The sequence below is a fragment of the Buceros rhinoceros genome, unplaced genomic scaffold, assembly GCF_000710305.1.
Source record: "Buceros rhinoceros silvestris isolate BGI_N320 unplaced genomic scaffold, ASM71030v1 scaffold5686, whole genome shotgun sequence".
Classification (NCBI taxonomy): Eukaryota; Metazoa; Chordata; class Aves; order Bucerotiformes; family Bucerotidae; genus Buceros; species Buceros rhinoceros.
In genome coordinates, this window is record NW_010418011.1 from 101,614 (window position 1) to 120,990 (window position 19,377).

At 37.5% G+C, this 19,377-nt stretch overlaps 1 protein-coding gene across 1 annotated transcript in view; it reads left to right on the top strand.

Moving 5' to 3' along the window:
- The window catches only part of ZEB1 (zinc finger E-box binding homeobox 1), a gene marked incomplete at its 5' end in the record, with an annotated part of 24,414 nt that extends 8,301 nt beyond the window's left edge, over positions 1 to 16,113 (top strand). Inside the window, 5 exons of the mRNA XM_010138365.1 lie at positions 3,128 to 3,330; positions 8,463 to 8,568; positions 10,081 to 11,891; positions 13,315 to 13,495; positions 15,423 to 16,113. Of these exons, the coding sequence (XP_010136667.1) occupies positions 3,128 to 3,330; positions 8,463 to 8,568; positions 10,081 to 11,891; positions 13,315 to 13,495; positions 15,423 to 15,976 (2,855 nt within the window). The remainder of the gene's footprint in view (positions 1 to 3,127; positions 3,331 to 8,462; positions 8,569 to 10,080; positions 11,892 to 13,314; positions 13,496 to 15,422) is intronic.
- Between the last annotated feature and the right edge of the window lie 3,264 nt (positions 16,114 to 19,377).

The following is a 19,377-nucleotide window of genomic DNA, read 5'->3' on the forward strand; positions in this document are numbered from 1 at the left end:
GGGGGGGGGGGGGGGGGGGGGGAATCATAGTTAAATAATTACAAGAGGATTGGATCATCACGCAAAAAACATTACTGCTTGATCTTGTAAAACAAGACATTCACTGGGGTTCAGTTGTATGGGTACCTAAATCATAACCTCAAGTAAATGGAAATAAAAATTCAAGCTTCATAAATCCATTCAGGAAGTTTCTTGCTTAAGTTGTTCTTCTGAGTGAGATGAAAAATCATACTTTGTTCTTTCTTCATCATGGAACATTGAAGGCATCATCATCGTGCAATAATCGAAAGCAAATCCTGTTCAGGTTGGTTTTGCATTCTGCACCGCTTTCTGAAGCGTTCAGCTTTCATAACGTGTGACAACTGCAGTTTCAACTAGGTTGTGTTCCTATTTAGAAAGTAACATCCTCCATAAAGGTTGTACGTAACTGAACAAGAAATGTCATTGTAGCTGTGCTGGAGTCTGAGAGCGAGCAGCAAAAGGGGTAATGCTAACAATCTTGTTCTGCTGCCACGGAGATTTTACATTATTAGAGATTTTAGTTTTAAAAAAAAGTAAATTAAAATATTTGAGGAATTTAAACTGTTTATGTGCCTACTTATATGCAGAAATAGGACCTGAATTCCTAATATTTTGTTGTTTTCTTTACAAGTTTTGCAAAATTCAAGTAAGATATATACTCAACAGTAACATCTTAAAAATTACAATTTAATTTGAAATTTTAATTTGTGGATGCAGTGGCACAGATTGTCAAGTTAGTTTTACATCTTTGCAATATGATTTCCATGTAATCATTAAAAATACACATTTGTTTTAATAATTTAAACTGGACCTAGCCCAGTAATTTTACAGTGCTGAACAGTAATGCTGTGTATTACTCATTTGGAACAAAAGTGCCAAAAATAAAGTGATAATTGCTAAAGATATATGCTTCCAAACTGGGGGACTGGACAAGAGAAGTGACAGAGAATTAGAGTCTTTAGTGGCTTTGGGAAACCGTTGCCATTTCACCATTTGCTCCAATGGAAACAGAATTTAAGTTAACATGCTTCTGACATTTTCACTGAGTTGTATTTGTGCTGAAGTGGAATATTCTTTATGTCAGAAGAATTGAACTGTAGATGGGAAAATGAGAACTGAAGGAAATCATACTGTCTGCACATGTGGGGATGGGTTCATTTTTGGACAACCCGGTTCATCCAGGAAAAGCAGAAGGGAGTAGAACACACAAAAACCAGTTCAATACAAGTGTCACCTTGCCTGTTACCATAGTAAGTGTAAAAGAACCTGTATGACAGAGAAGGTGTTGGGGTTTAGTAATAATGAATATGGGTCTGACTGTTCTTTTCCTTTTCACTGTTGCAAGAACAGTGGCACATTCGAAAAACGAAGTCAGTAAATTCCACACAAACAGAACAAATTGCTACTTTATAGAGCATATAAAGCATCTGTGACGATAACTGCTGGAAGTGTTCATGAAGATAAATAATTCACAAGTACTTTCTTAAATACAGGTTAATTTTATGATTATTAATAATGCTTATAGTTTTCTGCAACTTAAAATGACAATGCATACAAGTTTGCCTCTCATGCTTCAGAGCATAAAATGGTAATTGGTAAAGATCTTCCACCTTCCTCTCCTACTCTCACTTAGCACAGTGCATAGGTGTAGCCTTGCAAAATTTGCTTACCATTCCCCTTGAAGTATAGGAGAGTAGCACAGTCACTGGAGGATAACACACCTTATAAATTGATAGTTTGATCAAATATAAACATTTATTTAAACACACTTTTGTCAATTTATTAAGAAATATTTATTTCAATCCTTTAAAAAATTAATTTTCCAAGGATAAAGTTACTATATATGGGGGATAACCGTATGCTGATAAGAAGAGATGCAGTTAAAATTCCATAAATTGTGACTTCTCAGAAATAGACTCGTGAAATTAATATTCAGCTCGAATCTGATTTCACTTTCTCCTGTACTGATACAGAAGTAATTTCATGAAAGCCAGCAGAATGGATTCCATAGATAGCATGAGAATTGCATTTATGGCCTCACATTTGATCTATCTCCTTTCTGTCACTCCACATGTCCTACTGACAGGTACATGTCTGTGTAACATAGAATCACAGAATGGTTTGGATTGGAAGAGACCTTCAGAGGTCATCTGGTCCAGTCCCCCTGTGGTGAGCAGGGTTATCATCAACTACAGGAGGTTGCTCAGAGACCTGTTCAACCTGACCATGAATGTTTCCAGGGATGGGACATCTACTGCCTCTCTGGGCAACCTGGGCAACCACCAGCATTGTAAAAAATTTATTCCGTATACATAGTCTAAACCTCCCCTCTTTTAGGTTAATACCATTGTGCCTTGTCCTATTGGTACAGGTCCTGCCAAAAAGATTGTCCCCATCTTTCTTATAGGCCACGTTTAAGTGCTGAAGGGTTTCCCCAGAGCCACCTCTTTTCCAGGCTGAACAACCCCGACTTGCTCAGCCTGTCCTCACAGCAGAGGTGTTCCATCCCTCTGATAATTTTTATGGCCCTCCTCTGGACCCACTCCAACAGGTCCAGATATAAGAATTATAAACCGCTTTTCTAATAAATTTTTTCAGCTCTGTTTTCACTTACAATTCTGGTAAAGATAAAGAAAAAAAAAAAACTCTGCAGCTTGCAAATATTTATTCCTTAGGAGCTGAAAACAGGATGCAGTGGCAGTGGTAGATTTAAATTTGTAAACACAATTTGAGGATTGTCTGTGATTGAGCTAACCAGATCTACAAAGATTAGCAGATCTTAAACCATGTTTCACAATTTTTAGACCACTTTTTAACAGAAACACATATATAGAAGCTCTAGTGCTGTATTGGGAAGTCCAACAGACTCACTGAGGAGTGGTTTGGGGTGATCTCATTTAGCTGACTATCTCTGGTGTACACTGGAGCAACCACCCAGACTGTAGTTTGAAAAAAAATATTATCATCGTTCCTTTTCTAAAATAGATGGAGCTTCTATCCGCTGCGTGTTTTCTTACAGTAATATATATAAATGTAAAGCATGTTTCTTGATAGCAGTAAGTTTGGAACTTATATTTAAAAGTGTTGCTTTGTCTCTCCTGTGTAGGAACACCTGATGCATTTTCCCAGCTGCTTACTTGCCCATACTGTGATCGAGGGTACAAGCGTTTTACCTCTCTGAAGGAACACATTAAATACCGCCATGAAAAAAATGAAGATAACTTCAGTTGCTCCTTGTGCAGTTACACATTTGCGTACAGAACGCAGCTCGACCGCCACATGACATCACACAAATCAGGAAGAGATCAAGTAAGTAGCATTTGAATTAAGGATTTGTCATCCTCTGTAACAATGCTGTGATTTGTTTTGTGAGCAAAAATATACAGAGCAAGTAAGCTGTTCACATCAGGTTATCCCAGAGCACTCACTTAAACTTACCCCTGAAGTCAGACTTTTTCTGTTGCTGTCAAAGGAGATGATCCGAATTCCTGTATTTTCATTCATCTAGGCACTGTGGTTGGGTTTCAGGTTTAGTTTTCAGAAGTGCTTTATTGTATTGGTAGGTAATTAGGATTTTTCTGTTCATTGGCTAATATTACATAAAAATTGTGACTCTAATCTCAAATCTTTAGTGAAATACTTAACATTTTTTTTTTGTAAGTCATGTTTGGCTAATTCAAAATGTTCTACACCCATTTTTGTCCTTAAGAAACAAACCATTGTGTTGATTCATTTGAATCAACAATTCTTGAACTGTGAGTTATAGCATGGATTGCATTTCAAAACTGTAAGACAATATACATATAATTTGTGCATGAAAATACAACATTTAAGTACTAAATGACACAACAAAAAGTTGTATTCTGAGCTTGTCCTCTCTGGTTCATGGGTTGACCCGAGGGCCTGGTTCCCTGAAATGCCTTCCATGAGTCAGCCATCTCCTCACTATGGAAGGTCCCGAGATTCTGTTTCCCAGTTGCATGCTTCCATAGCTTGTCAGAGGCACTTTGAGGACCAATTGAAGGTCACTGAAACAGCAAGGAATTATCCAAAGAAAAAAGATACAGGTTTTCCACCACCAGGTTATAGAGAAAGGCTCGGAGATACTCCCTTCTGAGGACAGACTGAAAAGGTTGATAATCTCTGGAGAAGGAAACAGAAGAGAAACATCGTAGAAAGATGCAATACAGTGAATAGTGAAAAGAATATAAAGGGAAAGGTACGCATGTCTTACAGCTCCAGACCAACAGATCTTTCATTAAACTGAAAGGCTGTAACACATGGTAAAGGAGATGGTTTTTTTACACAATGCATATTAACCCCCATTCTGCAAAGTACAACCCCCATTCTAGAAAGTATCTAAGTCCAAGAATTTAACAGGCTTAAAGATTTATTATAGGTTTTTATACTGAGCCTTTACATTCACGAGTAAATTAAAAAGGAAAAATTGTTACAAGAAGTATTGGCCATCCTGCTGCAGGGATTTTACTGTCTCACAGGGTTTGGAATAACTTCACCAGCATATTCTGGCGTTGGCAGTTCTTGTTTGTTCAGACGTATTTCCCATGAGCAATTCATTTCTGTCTTGCCTTACTGCCCTGGCTTCCACTTTAAAGTTACTATTGTCTTATATGCTTTTTGTCTAATGCTTTTTTGTGTAGTGCTTTTTTGTGAGCTGCTATACTTATTTCCAGTTTTTCCAGCTAGAAGCCTAAAAGCAGAAGGGTAAAGTAGTTGCAGGGAATAGAAACATTTTCCATATTTGCATGTAGTTTGAAAAGGTGAAAAATACCAAGTGAAAAAAACAATCTCAGAAGAATTGCTACAAAGGGAAGCTTAAATTGTATTCCAGTGGATATATTTTAATGGTTTTATACTTTTGAAAGCGTAATTACTTTTGATAAATGTTGTTTCTATGATGTATCTGGAACTCAGAATTACATCCATTTCAGTGTGGGTTTTTTTTTCTTTATATCCATAGCCAGAATCAAAACTGCAATAGTTTCAATACCTGGTAAATTTGAAGTATGTATTTGTTTATGTTATTGTCACAAAGTCGTCATGTCTGCAAAATTGGCCTCGTGCACATCCATGATTACATCATTTGTGTAATGGAAAATTAACTTTTTTCCATAGTAAAGTATAGACGTTCTGCTTGTGAATCTTAAACAGCTGCATCTTCAGAAATCAATGTCTTATTCTGAAAGGACTTCACCTGAATGTAGGTTATTTGGATAACCTCATTAACTGGTTAATGTCCACCATGTGATGATTTTGTAATTGTTCTGTACAAGGTGTAGTGAAGGCAGTGGAAGAGGTGTGTGCTCACTCTGCCTCCCTCCAAGGAATGGGGGTAGGCCAAACTGCTGCTACTTCTGCTCTAGTGGAGAGCAGGGAGCTGAAGAGCCATCCTGCACATGCTCCTTTATCTCCCCATCCTCCCTATCCCCAGCATCCCTCGTGGCTCCCCTGTCTGCTGCTACACCAGTTAAGGGTTGGTAGAAGGTGATGCTGCTTATGTATCATCTGCTTTCACATGTGAAGCACCAGAAAAGATATTGAAATATGAATAACTGCTTTCTGCTATTTGTTTTCTTATTATTATCAGTTTACAGAGCACCCATAGCTAGTCTGTTGAAATTTCGTATTGCTGTTTACACTGCTGAGAAATGCCAGTTCTTGCAGACTTGATCAAACCATTGGTGAACAGATCCCTGATGTACCTGTAATTCCTGTATTCCAAATAACTTTTGAGGATTCCCATTAATTAGTTTTGGTTCTCTGTTATGAAAGGAGTGGACTTCAGTCTAAAGCACAGAAAACATTTGATGGAGGGATGTATTAGTGGCTACTTTCCGACCTTAATTCTGATGTTTGTTCTTTCAGTCCTTAAAAGAATGCAGGGTAGTATTTTTCGAATGCTGCGGTTAATTCTTTAATGAGCAGGAAACAGCAGTATGTACAGTGCATTAAAAAGACATATCACACATCAGAGGCACAAAAAAATGTGGATTTAATGTTACGGAAAGGGGGGAAACCATTTGAATCTGAGAAAATGAAAGTGGAAGGGTGTCAGAGATGGTGCTTCAGAGAAGAGTTACGATTTCTCAGTTAGTTTTAAGGAAGATCCTGGAGAGCAACTCAGAAGATGTCCCAGATTCATGAAAAAGAGAAGAATAGGACAGACAGCAAGAAAGCTGAATAAAGAATTACAAAATAAGAAGGTAAGGCAAAATAGATGGAAACATTACCTAGCAGAAAGTTCAAAGCAGCTTATGGCTATGACCAGGAAAACAGGAGAACTCGTTAAAAATTTGGTAAGGGAAATGTGGGCTTCTGTACCTTGGAAGCAGAACATTGAATTTTAAAGACTGAAGCAGAAACATTTCTGACAGATTGAATACATGCACTAATATCTAGTATGAATATTTATGTAGTACAGCATCTGCAATAGCTGTATATATGCTGAAATCCTTTAACTTGCATAATCGCAAGTCAAACAGCAGAAACTGATTCTCTGCAGGCTTAAGTAAATCCTGACGTGGTCCCCTAGATTCAGTGAAGTTTGGTCATTAAAGTGAAATACAGCAACTTCTGCACAATCATCTAGAACATCATCTTCAAGGGACTTAGTTAAACAAAGCTGAAAAGCCTTGTGGACTAGCAACAGACAGCTGACAAACCCAGGAATAAGGGTCAAGTGCTGATCAGGATAAGTCAGAGTGGAGACCTCACTGCAGAGCCTGGGAAGAGAGGGGAAGGAGCCCACCCCGAGGAGGGTGGGAGCAGTATCTGCTGAGTTGAAAACTGCAGCTTAACCAAATGCCTATCCCAAGGGAGCTGTTGAATTAGAGCACTTGGAAGCAGTTTAGATTGTCTAGTTTCAATTTGTCTTCTGTTAGCATCTGTACATCTGTATCATATAAGGGAGGACAGGGTGGAGAATGAGGAGGGTTGATAACTCAGACAGCGTATCTCGTAGCAGAGCGCTCAGACTTTCATCCAGCAAACTGCACCACTGCGGGTCCTTCAGATCTAAAGGCATAAATCAGAACAGGAACATCATCCTCCCTTTTTATTCATCCCCATTTCTCCAGCACAGATCTCGGCCCCCAGCTGCCGTGCCTGCACGCAGGGAACAGCCTCAGCTCTCAGTGAGCATCTGCTCCCAGCACTGCTGACCACTGCCGAGCAGAATTAGGTGTAGGAACTCCCTGTCAAGTTTCACACCAGAGGAAGCTAATGCATGCCGGCCGGTTCGTGGTAGCTGCCCGCAGGTGGGCCGTTTCCCCGGAGTACATGAACAGCTCTTTTAATGAGTTTATGAAAATAATTGTCAAGTTACCAAAAATCTGCAGCTGCATCCAAATGGTTGTTTCTTTTTGCGAAGTGAGCTCCACTTAAAAAGGAGCCGCTGGGTTTTTTAAAATAAACAATTATTTAAACAGAAAAATTTTGAATTTCTCCATTTTGTGTTGGTAATTGAGCTGCTCTGACTTTGCAAACGTACATAATTTTGGCCTTTAAAAATACACATTCATAGATTTATATAGGTTGTGATAAAATTATATATCATGCATATGCATATCACATACACACTACATATATTTACATGTCTTTCTTAGCTTCTGCTTTTTCTAAACTGGTGTAACAATAAAGTTAAATTTAAAAAAAATTGGAGCTTATCTGTAATGAGGCGAAGCCAAAATGTAACAAAACCGGTATAACAAATGTAACAATATAACAAAAATAACCACAGAACATCAGTGCAAACAGTGAAGGGGTTCCATGTTGTGTTCTTGGGAAATCCCTTCATATCCTTACTTGTTTTAATTTAGATTTTTGCATTTATTTTGAGAATTAATTGTGACTGAGAGTGCCTTTGTCACTGAGACATCTTCTCTTGAGCAATCCTGTGGCATCATTGCGTAAAGGAATCCGAGGCCGACAGTAAGCGCTGGAAGCATGTAAATGGAAAAATCAAGTCAACCGATTAAACTTTAAATAGGCTTTTATATGCTTTAATGTTTCTCTGTTCTGCGTGACATATTCTGTGGGTGGTGGGCTTGGGGTTTCTCTTGGTTTCTTTGCTCTCACAAGTACAATTAGCATGCACCCTGGAACTTCTTACTCACGTAACATGTCAGTGCAAGCAAATAAATAACTTCCTCTGAAGTTAGAAGGGGCAAATATATTTTGGGTTTGGGTTTTTTTTTTATTTTCACTGTACCACATCTATTCAGAAGATACACATGGCTCAGTTTTAACCTGACTTCTGGTTTGTTTCTTTTTCATGCATAATGCATACCACCTTCAGTCTCTTAAAATTAAAATTGATTCTTTTCAGTTCTGTATTGCGTTTTCTCTGTTACAATGTGAAAATAGAAGGTGTTTTTCCAACATGCTGTCCTAATGCAATAATTACAAATTCTTTCTTACAGAGACATGTGACGCAGTCCAGTGGTAACCGAAAATTCAAGTGCACTGAATGTGGAAAAGCTTTTAAATATAAACATCACCTAAAGGAGCACCTACGAATCCACAGTGGTAAATACACTAAGCATTGAAGAGTGTGCTAATGTTGCCATTTCTGCTTTTTATAACTTTGATGTGATACTGGTCTTAGAATTCCAAGTTTAAAATACTAGTGTTTTCCTTTTTTTTTTTTCTTCTCCTCTGGGACTCTGTAAACACTGACGGTAGCCTTCCTCTGTGTGCAGGAAATCTGCAGGATAACTCAGGATGATTTATAGATGCAGCTTAAGTTCTGACAGTTAAGGAAAACCTCACTTGTAGCAGAAGAAATGTGGGCATCCTTCTGGTCCTCTTTCACTTGTCTGATTTTTCTCAGTGTTTGCAGATCATTCAGCATGTTAGGAGCCTTGCTAGGAAATTTTAATTGATAACTATTGGGACATAAGAACTCTACTTCCTACTGTGGCTGTGACTCTCATCATTCAAGGTTATTCATACTAAAATAGCCTCAGGACACAGGTCTAGGATAGTGATAATACTTTCAATTTATAAGAAAAGTTCCAATTTATGAGAAATTTTATACATAATAATAGACTTTAGTACGTAATATAAGAATAAGTTAAATGTGGTCACTCAAAAGAGATTCTCTATTTCTGTCTTTCTGTCAATGGATAAATCTGAATTAAAGTCTGAGAAAATGTTTTTTAGGACATTTTCTTATCATTTGCTCAGCCCTAACAGCAGTGAAGTGTACCTTACTTAGAAGTTTTCCCTCAGCAAATATCACCTTCATTTCAACTCCAGAGGGTAGTGGCACTATGCCTGAGTGGGAAAACCTCCGTCAACCTACCTTTCAAACTGCAGCAAGCCAGCTGCTTCAGTTCTTTTCCTCTGCAGCACAAATCCCCTGAAGAGCCAACTCTGACTAGGGGTGTAATGATCACATGGTTGTGTGCTTCTTCCTGGCAATTTAACCTGATGTTCATCTCTGAAGGCAAATACGCATCTGTCTTCTACATGAGTCTTGTCTCCCTTTACTGAAACTTTTCCTGGTTTCCAGCTGATGATTATTGTAGGAAAATATGGATATACTGTATTTGAGTTTGCTGCAATAAAATGTGCATAGCCTCTTATGCAATTATGATTTGCATTTATGGCATTTTTTTCCTTAGTTAATCATATTCTAGGGGTTTTTTTCCATTCTGAAGTAGTTTATGCAGCTTCTGAAGTTAGTAGTGGTACTACCTGAATGGAGTTTAATGAAACTGGAAGTATCAAGTAGACTCATTTATGTGAAATGCAGACAGTTACTGGGAGATACTGAAACATTTCATGATCATGTGGGCTCCATCCTATATCTACTGGGGGATCTCAAACTTACTAAGGGACTCTAGGATCAGAGCTGTAGATGACATAATTACTCTTACCGTTCAATTCACTGTATAAGATTTTTTTTTTTTGCCCTAGGACTCTTTGAGAGGACACTTTGATACATTCTTTTCTAGTTACTGTTGCTTGTCAAAGTTACACTGTAGCCTAGTAAACTGTTGCATATGCCTTTTTTCTTCTTTTTTTCGTCTTTAGGAGAGAAGCCATATGAGTGCCCAAACTGCAAGAAACGTTTTTCTCATTCTGGTTCATACAGTTCACACATAAGCAGTAAGAAGTGTATTGGTTTGATGCCCGTGAACGGTCGAGCCCGGTCAGGGCTCAAGACGTCTCAGTGCTCCTCCCCTTCCCTTTCTGCATCACCAGGTAGCCCAGCAAGACCACAGATACGACAAAAGATAGAAAATAAGCCCTTACAAGAGCAACTTCCTGTTAACCAAATTAAAACTGAACCTGTGGATTATGAATTCAAGCCCATAGTGGTTGCTTCAGGAATTAATTGTTCAACCCCTTTGCAGAATGGGGTTTTTAGTGGTGGTAGCCCATTGCAGGCAACCAGTTCTCCTCAGGGTGTGGTGCAAGCTGTTGTTCTACCAACAGTAGGTCTGGTGTCTCCCATAAGCATCAACTTAAGTGACATTCAAAATGTACTTAAAGTGGCAGTGGATGGTAATGTAATAAGGCAAGTATTGGAAAACAATCATGCTAATCTTGCATCCAAAGAACAAGAAACAATCAGCAATGCATCTATACAACAAGCTGGCCATTCCCTCATTTCAGCTATCAGTCTTCCTTTGGTTGACCAAGATGGGACGACCAAAATTATCATCAACTACAGCTTGGAGCAGCCAAGTCAACTTCAGGTTGTTCCACAAAATCTAAAAAAAGAAAACTCTGTTCCTACAAGTAGTTGCAAAAATGAAAAATTACCAGAAGATCTTACAGTGAAGTCTGAGAAAGATAAGAACTTTGAAGGAGAGACCAATGATAGCACTTGTCTTCTTTGTGATGACTGTCCAGGAGATCTTAATGCACTTCAAGAACTAAAGCACTATGAAACGAAAAATCCTCCTCAGCTTCCCCAGCCCAGTGGAACAGAAGCTGAGAAGCCCAATTCCCCTGTCCCGTCAGAAACTGGGGAGAGCAACTTATCTCCTGGTCAGCCACCTTTAAAGAACCTTTTATCGCTCCTAAAAGCGTATTATGCATTAAATGCACAACCAAGCGCAGAAGAGCTTTCAAAAATCGCAGATTCAGTAAACTTACCACTGGATGTGGTAAAAAAGTGGTTTGAAAAAATGCAAGCTGGACAAATTTCTGTGCAGTCTTCTGAACCATCTTCTCCTGAACAAGTTAAACTAAGCAGTCCTGCAAATAATGATGATCAAGCAGCAACTACAAAAGTAAGCGAACCTCAGAACAGCACAAATAACTCACAAAATCCTGTCAATACAACAAAATCTCAGACTTTACCAGGAGGATCAACTCTTAATGGTTCACGCAGTAGCACGCCATCCCCATCGCCACTAAACCTTTCTTCATCAAGAAGTTCACAGGGTTATACGTACACAGCAGAGGGTGTACAAGAAGAGCCACAAATAGAACCTCTTGACCTTTCGCTACCAAAGCAACATGGAGAACTATTGGAAAGATCTACCATAACTAGTGTTTACCAGAACAGTGTTTATTCTGTCCAAGAAGAACCTTTGAACTTAACTTGTGCAAAAAAAGAACCACAAAAGGACAACAGTATTACAGACTCTGATCCTATTGTAAATGTAATCCCACCAAGTGCCAATCCCATAAATATTGCTATACCTACAGTCACTGCCCAGTTACCTACAATAGTTGCCATTGCTGACCAGAACAGTGTTCCATGCTTGAGAGCTCTCGCTGCCAATAAGCAAACCATTTTGATTCCACAGGTGGCTTACACATACTCTACTACAGTTAGTCCTGCAGTTCAAGAAACACCACCAAAACAGCCCCAAGCCAATGGAAATCAGGTATTTTGGTCCCTGCATTCCTGAATGTTGTGTACAAAGTATTTGTTCTGTATCCATGCTCAACGAACTGTCAAGTTAAATTAAATAAAAATGTAAATGTAAGCTATCAGGTTTATTCAGCTTCATTGTTAATGGGTAAATGATGTTACAGTTCAGTCCTCTGCACAGCTAGTTAGCTCAGACAGCTTGAGTCCAGACTGACAAACTGTATAGTTCTGTGCAAGGCAAGGCAATTCTTCACCATGTTCAGTCATTCATAGTGTCTGGTAGGACATGACTGTTCAGTATTTTAAAGACAGTCTAGTTCTCCTAAGCCAAAAGCAAAGCTGTGCCTTATGTTTCTTGCTGGTTCTGTATCTCTTCTTTCCCCACATCCAGAAAATAAACTCTGTGGAACTTTAGGATACTCCCCTTATGCTACTCTGCTTTCTTGGCTTGCAGAGTAGCTGAATTCATCCTACACCATAATGACTTGTTAAAAAAAATTCAGATGTATTCTCAGTTGTGAAAATCGGGCAGGTATTTATCTTCTTCATCTGCCATTCCTGTATCCTGCCCTCTTCCTCCCTGAGTACATCCAGATGTGATCTAATCGGAGTCAGTCCTCCTGAGAAACACCTGTGCACGTTGAAGTAGGGACAGAGCGGAGAAGTGGCTCATGTATAGACTGAGCGTTTCTAATTAGACCTTAGAAATTGGCTGTTTGGCATTTTATGCAGGTGTCAGTATTGCCAGAAACTGAGGAGCCTTGAAGAGTTACAAGGTTGCTTATATGTTAAAGTTCATGAGACAGGCAGCTAACATGTACATTTTTATATTCAGGTTTGATAATATATGATAAAATTAATTCTGTGTGTAGTGGTGCTGCCATGTCGGTAGAAAATGTGTTTTTTACAGTTTATGAGGAAGAGGGTAGTCAAATATGCAAATTCAAACGGTAACTTAAGTAGCTTTTAATGAAAGCTTCATAAAAAAAAAGTCTTAACTTCCATAAAACCCATGATGCAGCAAAACGTGGGTGACAAATGTTAGTTGAAAAATGCAGTTGGCTACTGAATTTGCTCTTCCAACTTATCGAGGTACTTTATAGGTCTGCGATCTTCTCCTTCCTAACATTGCATTTATTTTATGGCCCTAAAACATGATGAGTCAGTGTATCTTAGACCTGTCCAACAGTCAGATTTGGATATAATTAAAGTCAGTCCCAGTGAGAATTCTGCATCTGTATGGTGGCAGGGACCACAAAGCAGAGCAATGCAACGAAAGATTTTTTTTTTTTTTTAAGTATGTAACTCTAAACAATTTTATTGGGCTCTTTACAGAATGGAATGAGAATAACAGTGCAGCTTCGCACTTTATAAACTGTGTGCTGCATCAGTGCATATTTTTATTGCACTCAACTTTTTTCATAATTTTTCTTAAGGATGAGAGACAAGACACTAGCTCAGAAGGAGTATCAAATGTGGAAGATCAAAATGATTCTGATTCATCACCCCCAAAGAAAAAGATGAGAAAGACAGAAAATGGGATGTATGCATGTGATTTATGTGACAAGATATTCCAGAAGAGCAGCTCGTTATTGAGACATAAGTATGAACACACAGGTATGTACTAGGAAAAACAGTTCCAGATCATTATTCCATTGGTAGTGTGTAACTGGAATCCGGTTCTTGGTAGGGAAGTGCAGTAGTCCTTGTTGTCACCTGTGCTCTGCTTTCTTTAGAAACCTATGTTTTGTGTATTTGTTTGACAGAACTGCAATTCTGTTCGTTTAAATTTGCAAGCTCTAAACCCTGTATAGAAGAAAAAGGGGAATTTCTTTATCCATCTCATGGGCAATTATCTGTGGGCCACAGCCTGTAATCAAGGATGTATTAGTTCTAATTTACCTTGCCTGGTTATAAATTAAGAAAAATTTTAATTACGGATTAAGAAAAAGCATCATTTATGTGTGTGATACTTGCCACAAAAGGCAGTGTCTCTGTCCAGCATGAAGGGTTTTCAAAATGAGCCACATGTGTAATGATCTGAAGTTAACAGCCATTCATTAGACAGGGAATCTAATCCCAAAATAACGCCTTTTTGGCTTTGATTTTTATTTTTAATTTACCATAGTTGTTCCTTTTGGCTCCAGTTCCAGTATCATTAGTCCTTTTTTTAGTAGCTGTTGCTCTCTTACTTCGTCTGTGATGTCTTAAAAAACCCTTTTTTATTGATTAGATGTCTGTTATTATTTTTCTATGTCTTAATGTTTTAATTTCACCTCACATACAGAATTTTAAAGATTTAAAATTCCCTTTCGTCTTTACCACTTCATCAAGTTTCTCAATTTGTATTCATTAAGACTATGTGTTTCCATATCCTTCCTGTCCTGAGAATCTTTTAACTCCTTTTCATAACACAATTATTCTTTCCATTCTACTTTCAAATTAAGCACAGTGTTCAGTATGATAGGCTCATTTAGGTTAGACAAGACCCTTCAGATCATCAAGTCCAACTGCTAACCCAGCACTGCCAAGTCCACCACTAAGCCGTGTCGTTCTGCACCACGTCTACATGTCTTAAATACCTCCAAGGATGGGGACTCCACCACTTCCCTGGCAGCCTGTTCCAGGGTTTGACAACCCTTCCAGTGAAAGAATTTTTCTAATGTCCAATCTAAACCTCCCCTGGTGCAACTTGAGGCCATTTCCTCTCATCCTATCACTTGTTACTTGTGAAGAGAGATTATCACCCATTTCACTGCTTGTTTGGCACAAATTGACATGGAGATGTTGATCATCTTTATAGTATGACCAAAAAACCGCTGTCTTAGTGTCTCTCTCTATCATGTGTGGGTTAAGACTGTGCAGAGGTTTTTTGCGAAACAGCTTTGAGTGTTGTAATCAAAGTAACGTTACTTGGCTCCTGCTATGTTTATAGGAGATTCTGAAAACAAGGCAACAAAGTAGAAAGCTGGGAAACAGAGCAGAAAGAGAACTAAGTGAACCAAAGCGGATTTTTCTTGTTAATATACATGTAGTCAGCAAGTTTTGTAGATAAAGGATTTGCCTATGTCAGCCTAGATTTCAGAACTATTTTTCCTTTACATGTAATGTGGAAGAAGGGCTTGGTACACAAAAACCAACTTAAAAGCTTAGTTGATTTAAAAATTCCATCAATATAGAAAAGTTAAAATGGTTTTGAGTCAGAATAATGTTTACTGCTAGAAAAATGTCTCCTTTCTGATTTCATTATTCACACTTTTTTGTGCTAAAAGTTACATCTGAGAATGTTTGTCCTTCTACATTCAGTTTTCCTAAACAACTTAGAAATTACCCATGTAATTGTGCCAATGTACTCTTGCACCCTCGCCGTTTGGGCTCAGTTGAGAAACTCAGGCTGATAATGCATGGAGTAGAATGCCTTGTTGAATAGAATTATTCCTTGTTGGTAATACATTCGCCAAAAGCATTTTCTAATGAAAACAACCATATAATTTTTTTAAATTTCAGCTTCAAGATGTCAAATTGTTTGTGCTTTATTTTATAGGTAAAAGACCTCATGAGTGTGGAATCTGCAAAAAAGCATTTAAACACAAACACCATTTGATCGAACACATGCGACTGCATTCTGGGGAAAAACCCTACCAATGTGACAAATGTGGAAAGCGGTTTTCACACTCGGGGTCTTACTCTCAACACATGAATCATCGCTACTCCTATTGCAAAAGAGAAGCAGAGGAGCGTGACAGCACGGAACAGGAGGAGGCAGGCCAGGAGGTCCTCAGTAACGAGCATGCTGGTGCCAGGGCATCTCCGTCGCAGATCGATTCAGATGAGAGAGAGAGTCTAACCAGGGAAGAAGAGGAAGACAGTGAAAAAGAGGAAGAGGAGGAGGAAGAAAAAGAGGTGGTAGAAGGACTTCAGGAAGAAAAAGAATGTAGGAAACTACAAGAAGTAGAGGATGAAGAAGAGGAGGAGGAGGAGGAGGAAGAAGGGAAAACTGAAGGTAACAAGAGTGATGAAGCTGTAAATCAAGCGAGCAATGCAGAACCAGAAGTTACACAGAAAAATGGGCAGGTGCCGGAAGAAAAAAACAAGTAAAGCATAAATGATAGTTTTTTCTATAAGGAAAAAAAATTGGTAATGAAGTTCGTTCTATATTATACATGCTTTTCATGGAAACGCAGTAGCCTGCATACTGTGATTTCTGTTCACTACTGTGTAAAAAAAATATATATGTAAAAAAAAGAAAAAGAAAAAAAAAAGAAATCCAGGTGTGCCTGAACCTCAAACTTAGTAATTTTTCACACAGTTTTCAAAGTTAGGAACAAGTTTATAACATGAAGCAGATTAGAAAAATACAGTGACTCTGTAAGCAAAGATTTAACAGGTTGTAGGAAACCTGTTTTATTAGACAAGCATCTGGCATTGTTTGTTTTATCAGTATTAATTTTCTTTCTTGATTAATTTTTAAGCTGTACAATTGGGAGAGATTTATATGATTTTTTTTATGATAAAACATTTCCTAAATCCGCTTCAGTATTTTCTTATGTTTTAAAATGTGAGAACTTCTGCACTACAAAATTCCCTTTTGCAGAAACCCGTAACGCAGTTGCAAGCAGTGCTTGGCTACCTTTGTAAATTCAACCTAGAAGGTAGCGGTTTATGACATTAGATGTTGTAGTAGAGCATATTATCATTTAAAGTGTATTGTTAGCCTTAAGAAAGCAGATGATAGAAGAACTGAAGTTTCTTACTCATGTGGTTAAAATGTAGTTGAGAAGATTGTCGTTGAGTTCTGATTGCAGGGACTAACAGTGTTAATACTGGTAAGGACAGCAAAGTCGTCAAAATCAGTGTTTGTAATTGTGTTTTGAGTATGTAGTAACAATATGAAGGATATGATATGAAGCTTTGTATCTCCTTTGGCCTTATGCAAGACCTGTGTGCTGTAAGTGCCATTTATCAGTATTACAAAGGCTCTAAGCAGCCTTTATCCAATATGTGGCCTACAATAACTAGCATTTGTTGATTTGTTTCAAACTTCTAAACTAATCATGGGGAAAAAAACACTCAGCCATCAGAGAAGTAAGAACACTGGGTATATTTCATTATTTAATTATTTGGTGGTATTTTGGGTTAATACCTGACTTGCAGAATTTCTCTACGATAATTACAAGGGAAATTTTCTAATCTGCTTTAATGGTTTACTTTAATTTCAGACACATACATGACATGTTATCTGGCTCATAAGTATTTTCAAATGTTAGTTATTATGGACCCCATTTATTAACAATGTTAGCTGATTTTTACCTATCAGTATTATTTTATTTCTTTTAGTTTATAGATCTGTGCAACATTTTGTACTGTATGTCTTCAAACCTGGCAGTATTAATACCCTTCTTACTGACATATGTACCTTTTTAGTTTTAGAAAACTTTTATATTTATGTGTCTTATTTTTATATTTCTTTATTTATTACACAGTGTAGTGTATAATACTGTAGTTTGTATTAATACAATAATATATTTTAGTATGAAAATTTGGAAAGTTGATAAGATTTAAAGTAGAGATGCAATCGGTTCTCTTGCATTGAGATTTGATTTAACAGTGTTATGTTAACATTTATACTTGCCTTGGACTGTAGAACAGAAGAATTAAAACGGGAATGTATTAATTTTACAATTGCAATCAATTCATTTTACCTTTACCCAGTTTTTAATATAAAGCTCTTAAATTTTGAAATTCACTGTGTGACTAATAGCATGATGCTCTGCAGTTTTATTAAGAGATTAGTCTAACCATAAAACTCTCATTTCCTTAGTAAGCCAAATTAGAATAATCTTATAAACAGTGTTGGGAACAATGTTTAACATTTTTGTGCCAATTTGTTCCTGTATTCATGTATGTACGTTACAAATCTGAAACTTCATTTTTAAGTTCCTTGTTACATCATGGTCATTTTCTAGTTTTTTACCAGACTCCCCATCTCACAATAAAATGCGTCAACAAGTCTAATTTACTGTCATTATTCTGGTAGTTCAGAAAATGTTTTAAAGTTACTTCTATGAGATGTTATTTGAACAGGGTTCCTGCCTCAGTGTTGATACTCGGTTTCAGTTTTATGTAAGGTGCACACAAGTGAAAGGAAGGTTTGACTGTGTGCAGGTGGAGAAATTGCTGTATTGATTTATTGAATTATCAATGTTAGTTGAAGAAATGGAGTTTTCAAAACGAACCGTATGGGTTTGGGATTTATTTTTTTTTCCCGTATCTGTCTGATATACAGTTTAATGCTCTCTCTGGTAAGACTGCTTTGAAAGCAATGAAGACTATAACTGCTTTCTTGATTTTAAGCTAGTGGAAACGTTGATGTATATATTCCTGGTGAATTTTCCAAAGACATAGCGCCAACACTACAGATACTTAGAATTTCAGTAATGTAAGTATGAAGGCTTGAAGTTGTATTACACGCGTGTTTACAATGTTTTGCAGTTTAAACAAAGTTTAGAGACTGTTCTTTAAGCAAAGTTCTGTTCTATAACAATTCCTAAAAGGGGACTTCAGTTAATACTTAGCACAAACATCACGTGAGTGATTTTACATTCACAAATCTATATTTTTAATAATTCTCAATCACTATCTCAACATGAATACATACAGAGGATTTATCCTATACATTCATTGTTTTGCTTTGTCTGTATTTTGTCGTACAGGATACCAAGTATTTCACTTTTAAGTGGAGTAAGCTCCTAACTCAGTAGTATCAGAGGTAACCATGAGAAAATTGTTTTGTAAAAAACAGCTGTTCATGTCACATCAGTAAGGTTGCCTTGTAATTATTATCATAACACAATTGATCAGGTAGTTCAAGATTTCTCACAGGTAAAGCTGGCTCTGCTCTGTTCTATGTAATGACACACACCTTTTTGAAACTATTTTAACATTTTTCTCATTTTTCATATTCTAGGAACATCTTGCTTGTCTGTGGTAATAAACCCAGTGAGAAATTTGTTGAAATGGGAAAATTTTGTTGTCTTTGATAAAAGAAGAAAGGATTTTAATAGATCCGAGGTTACTGGCGTAAGTGACAGCTAGCTGCTTGTGAAAGGCCAGTAACTTCAATTTCCAGGACCTTAAATGAAGCAAGAGAAAACCATGCTTGGATGGAGAGCAAAGTCCAAGCAATCTTGATTCAGGAAATGTCATTGGTTTTGGGGAGAAAATTTATATTCGTTATGTAGACTGTGAAACTGTTACCAACATTTTTATCTTCAAATGGATTGGTGTATTGAATTTTGCATCTCTTCAGCTCAGAGATGCCTTTGATGTTTGTGACCTTATAACATTATTTATTATCCATTTGAAAAAACACAATAACTGTGGTGAATCTTCCTGTAGCAGGGTAAACTCCTCTGGAATGTAGACATGCTTACAAGGTGCAGGCTCTATTCCCAGCCCCATCAGTGAGGTGTCTGCAGTGCAGATAGCTGGGTGTGTAG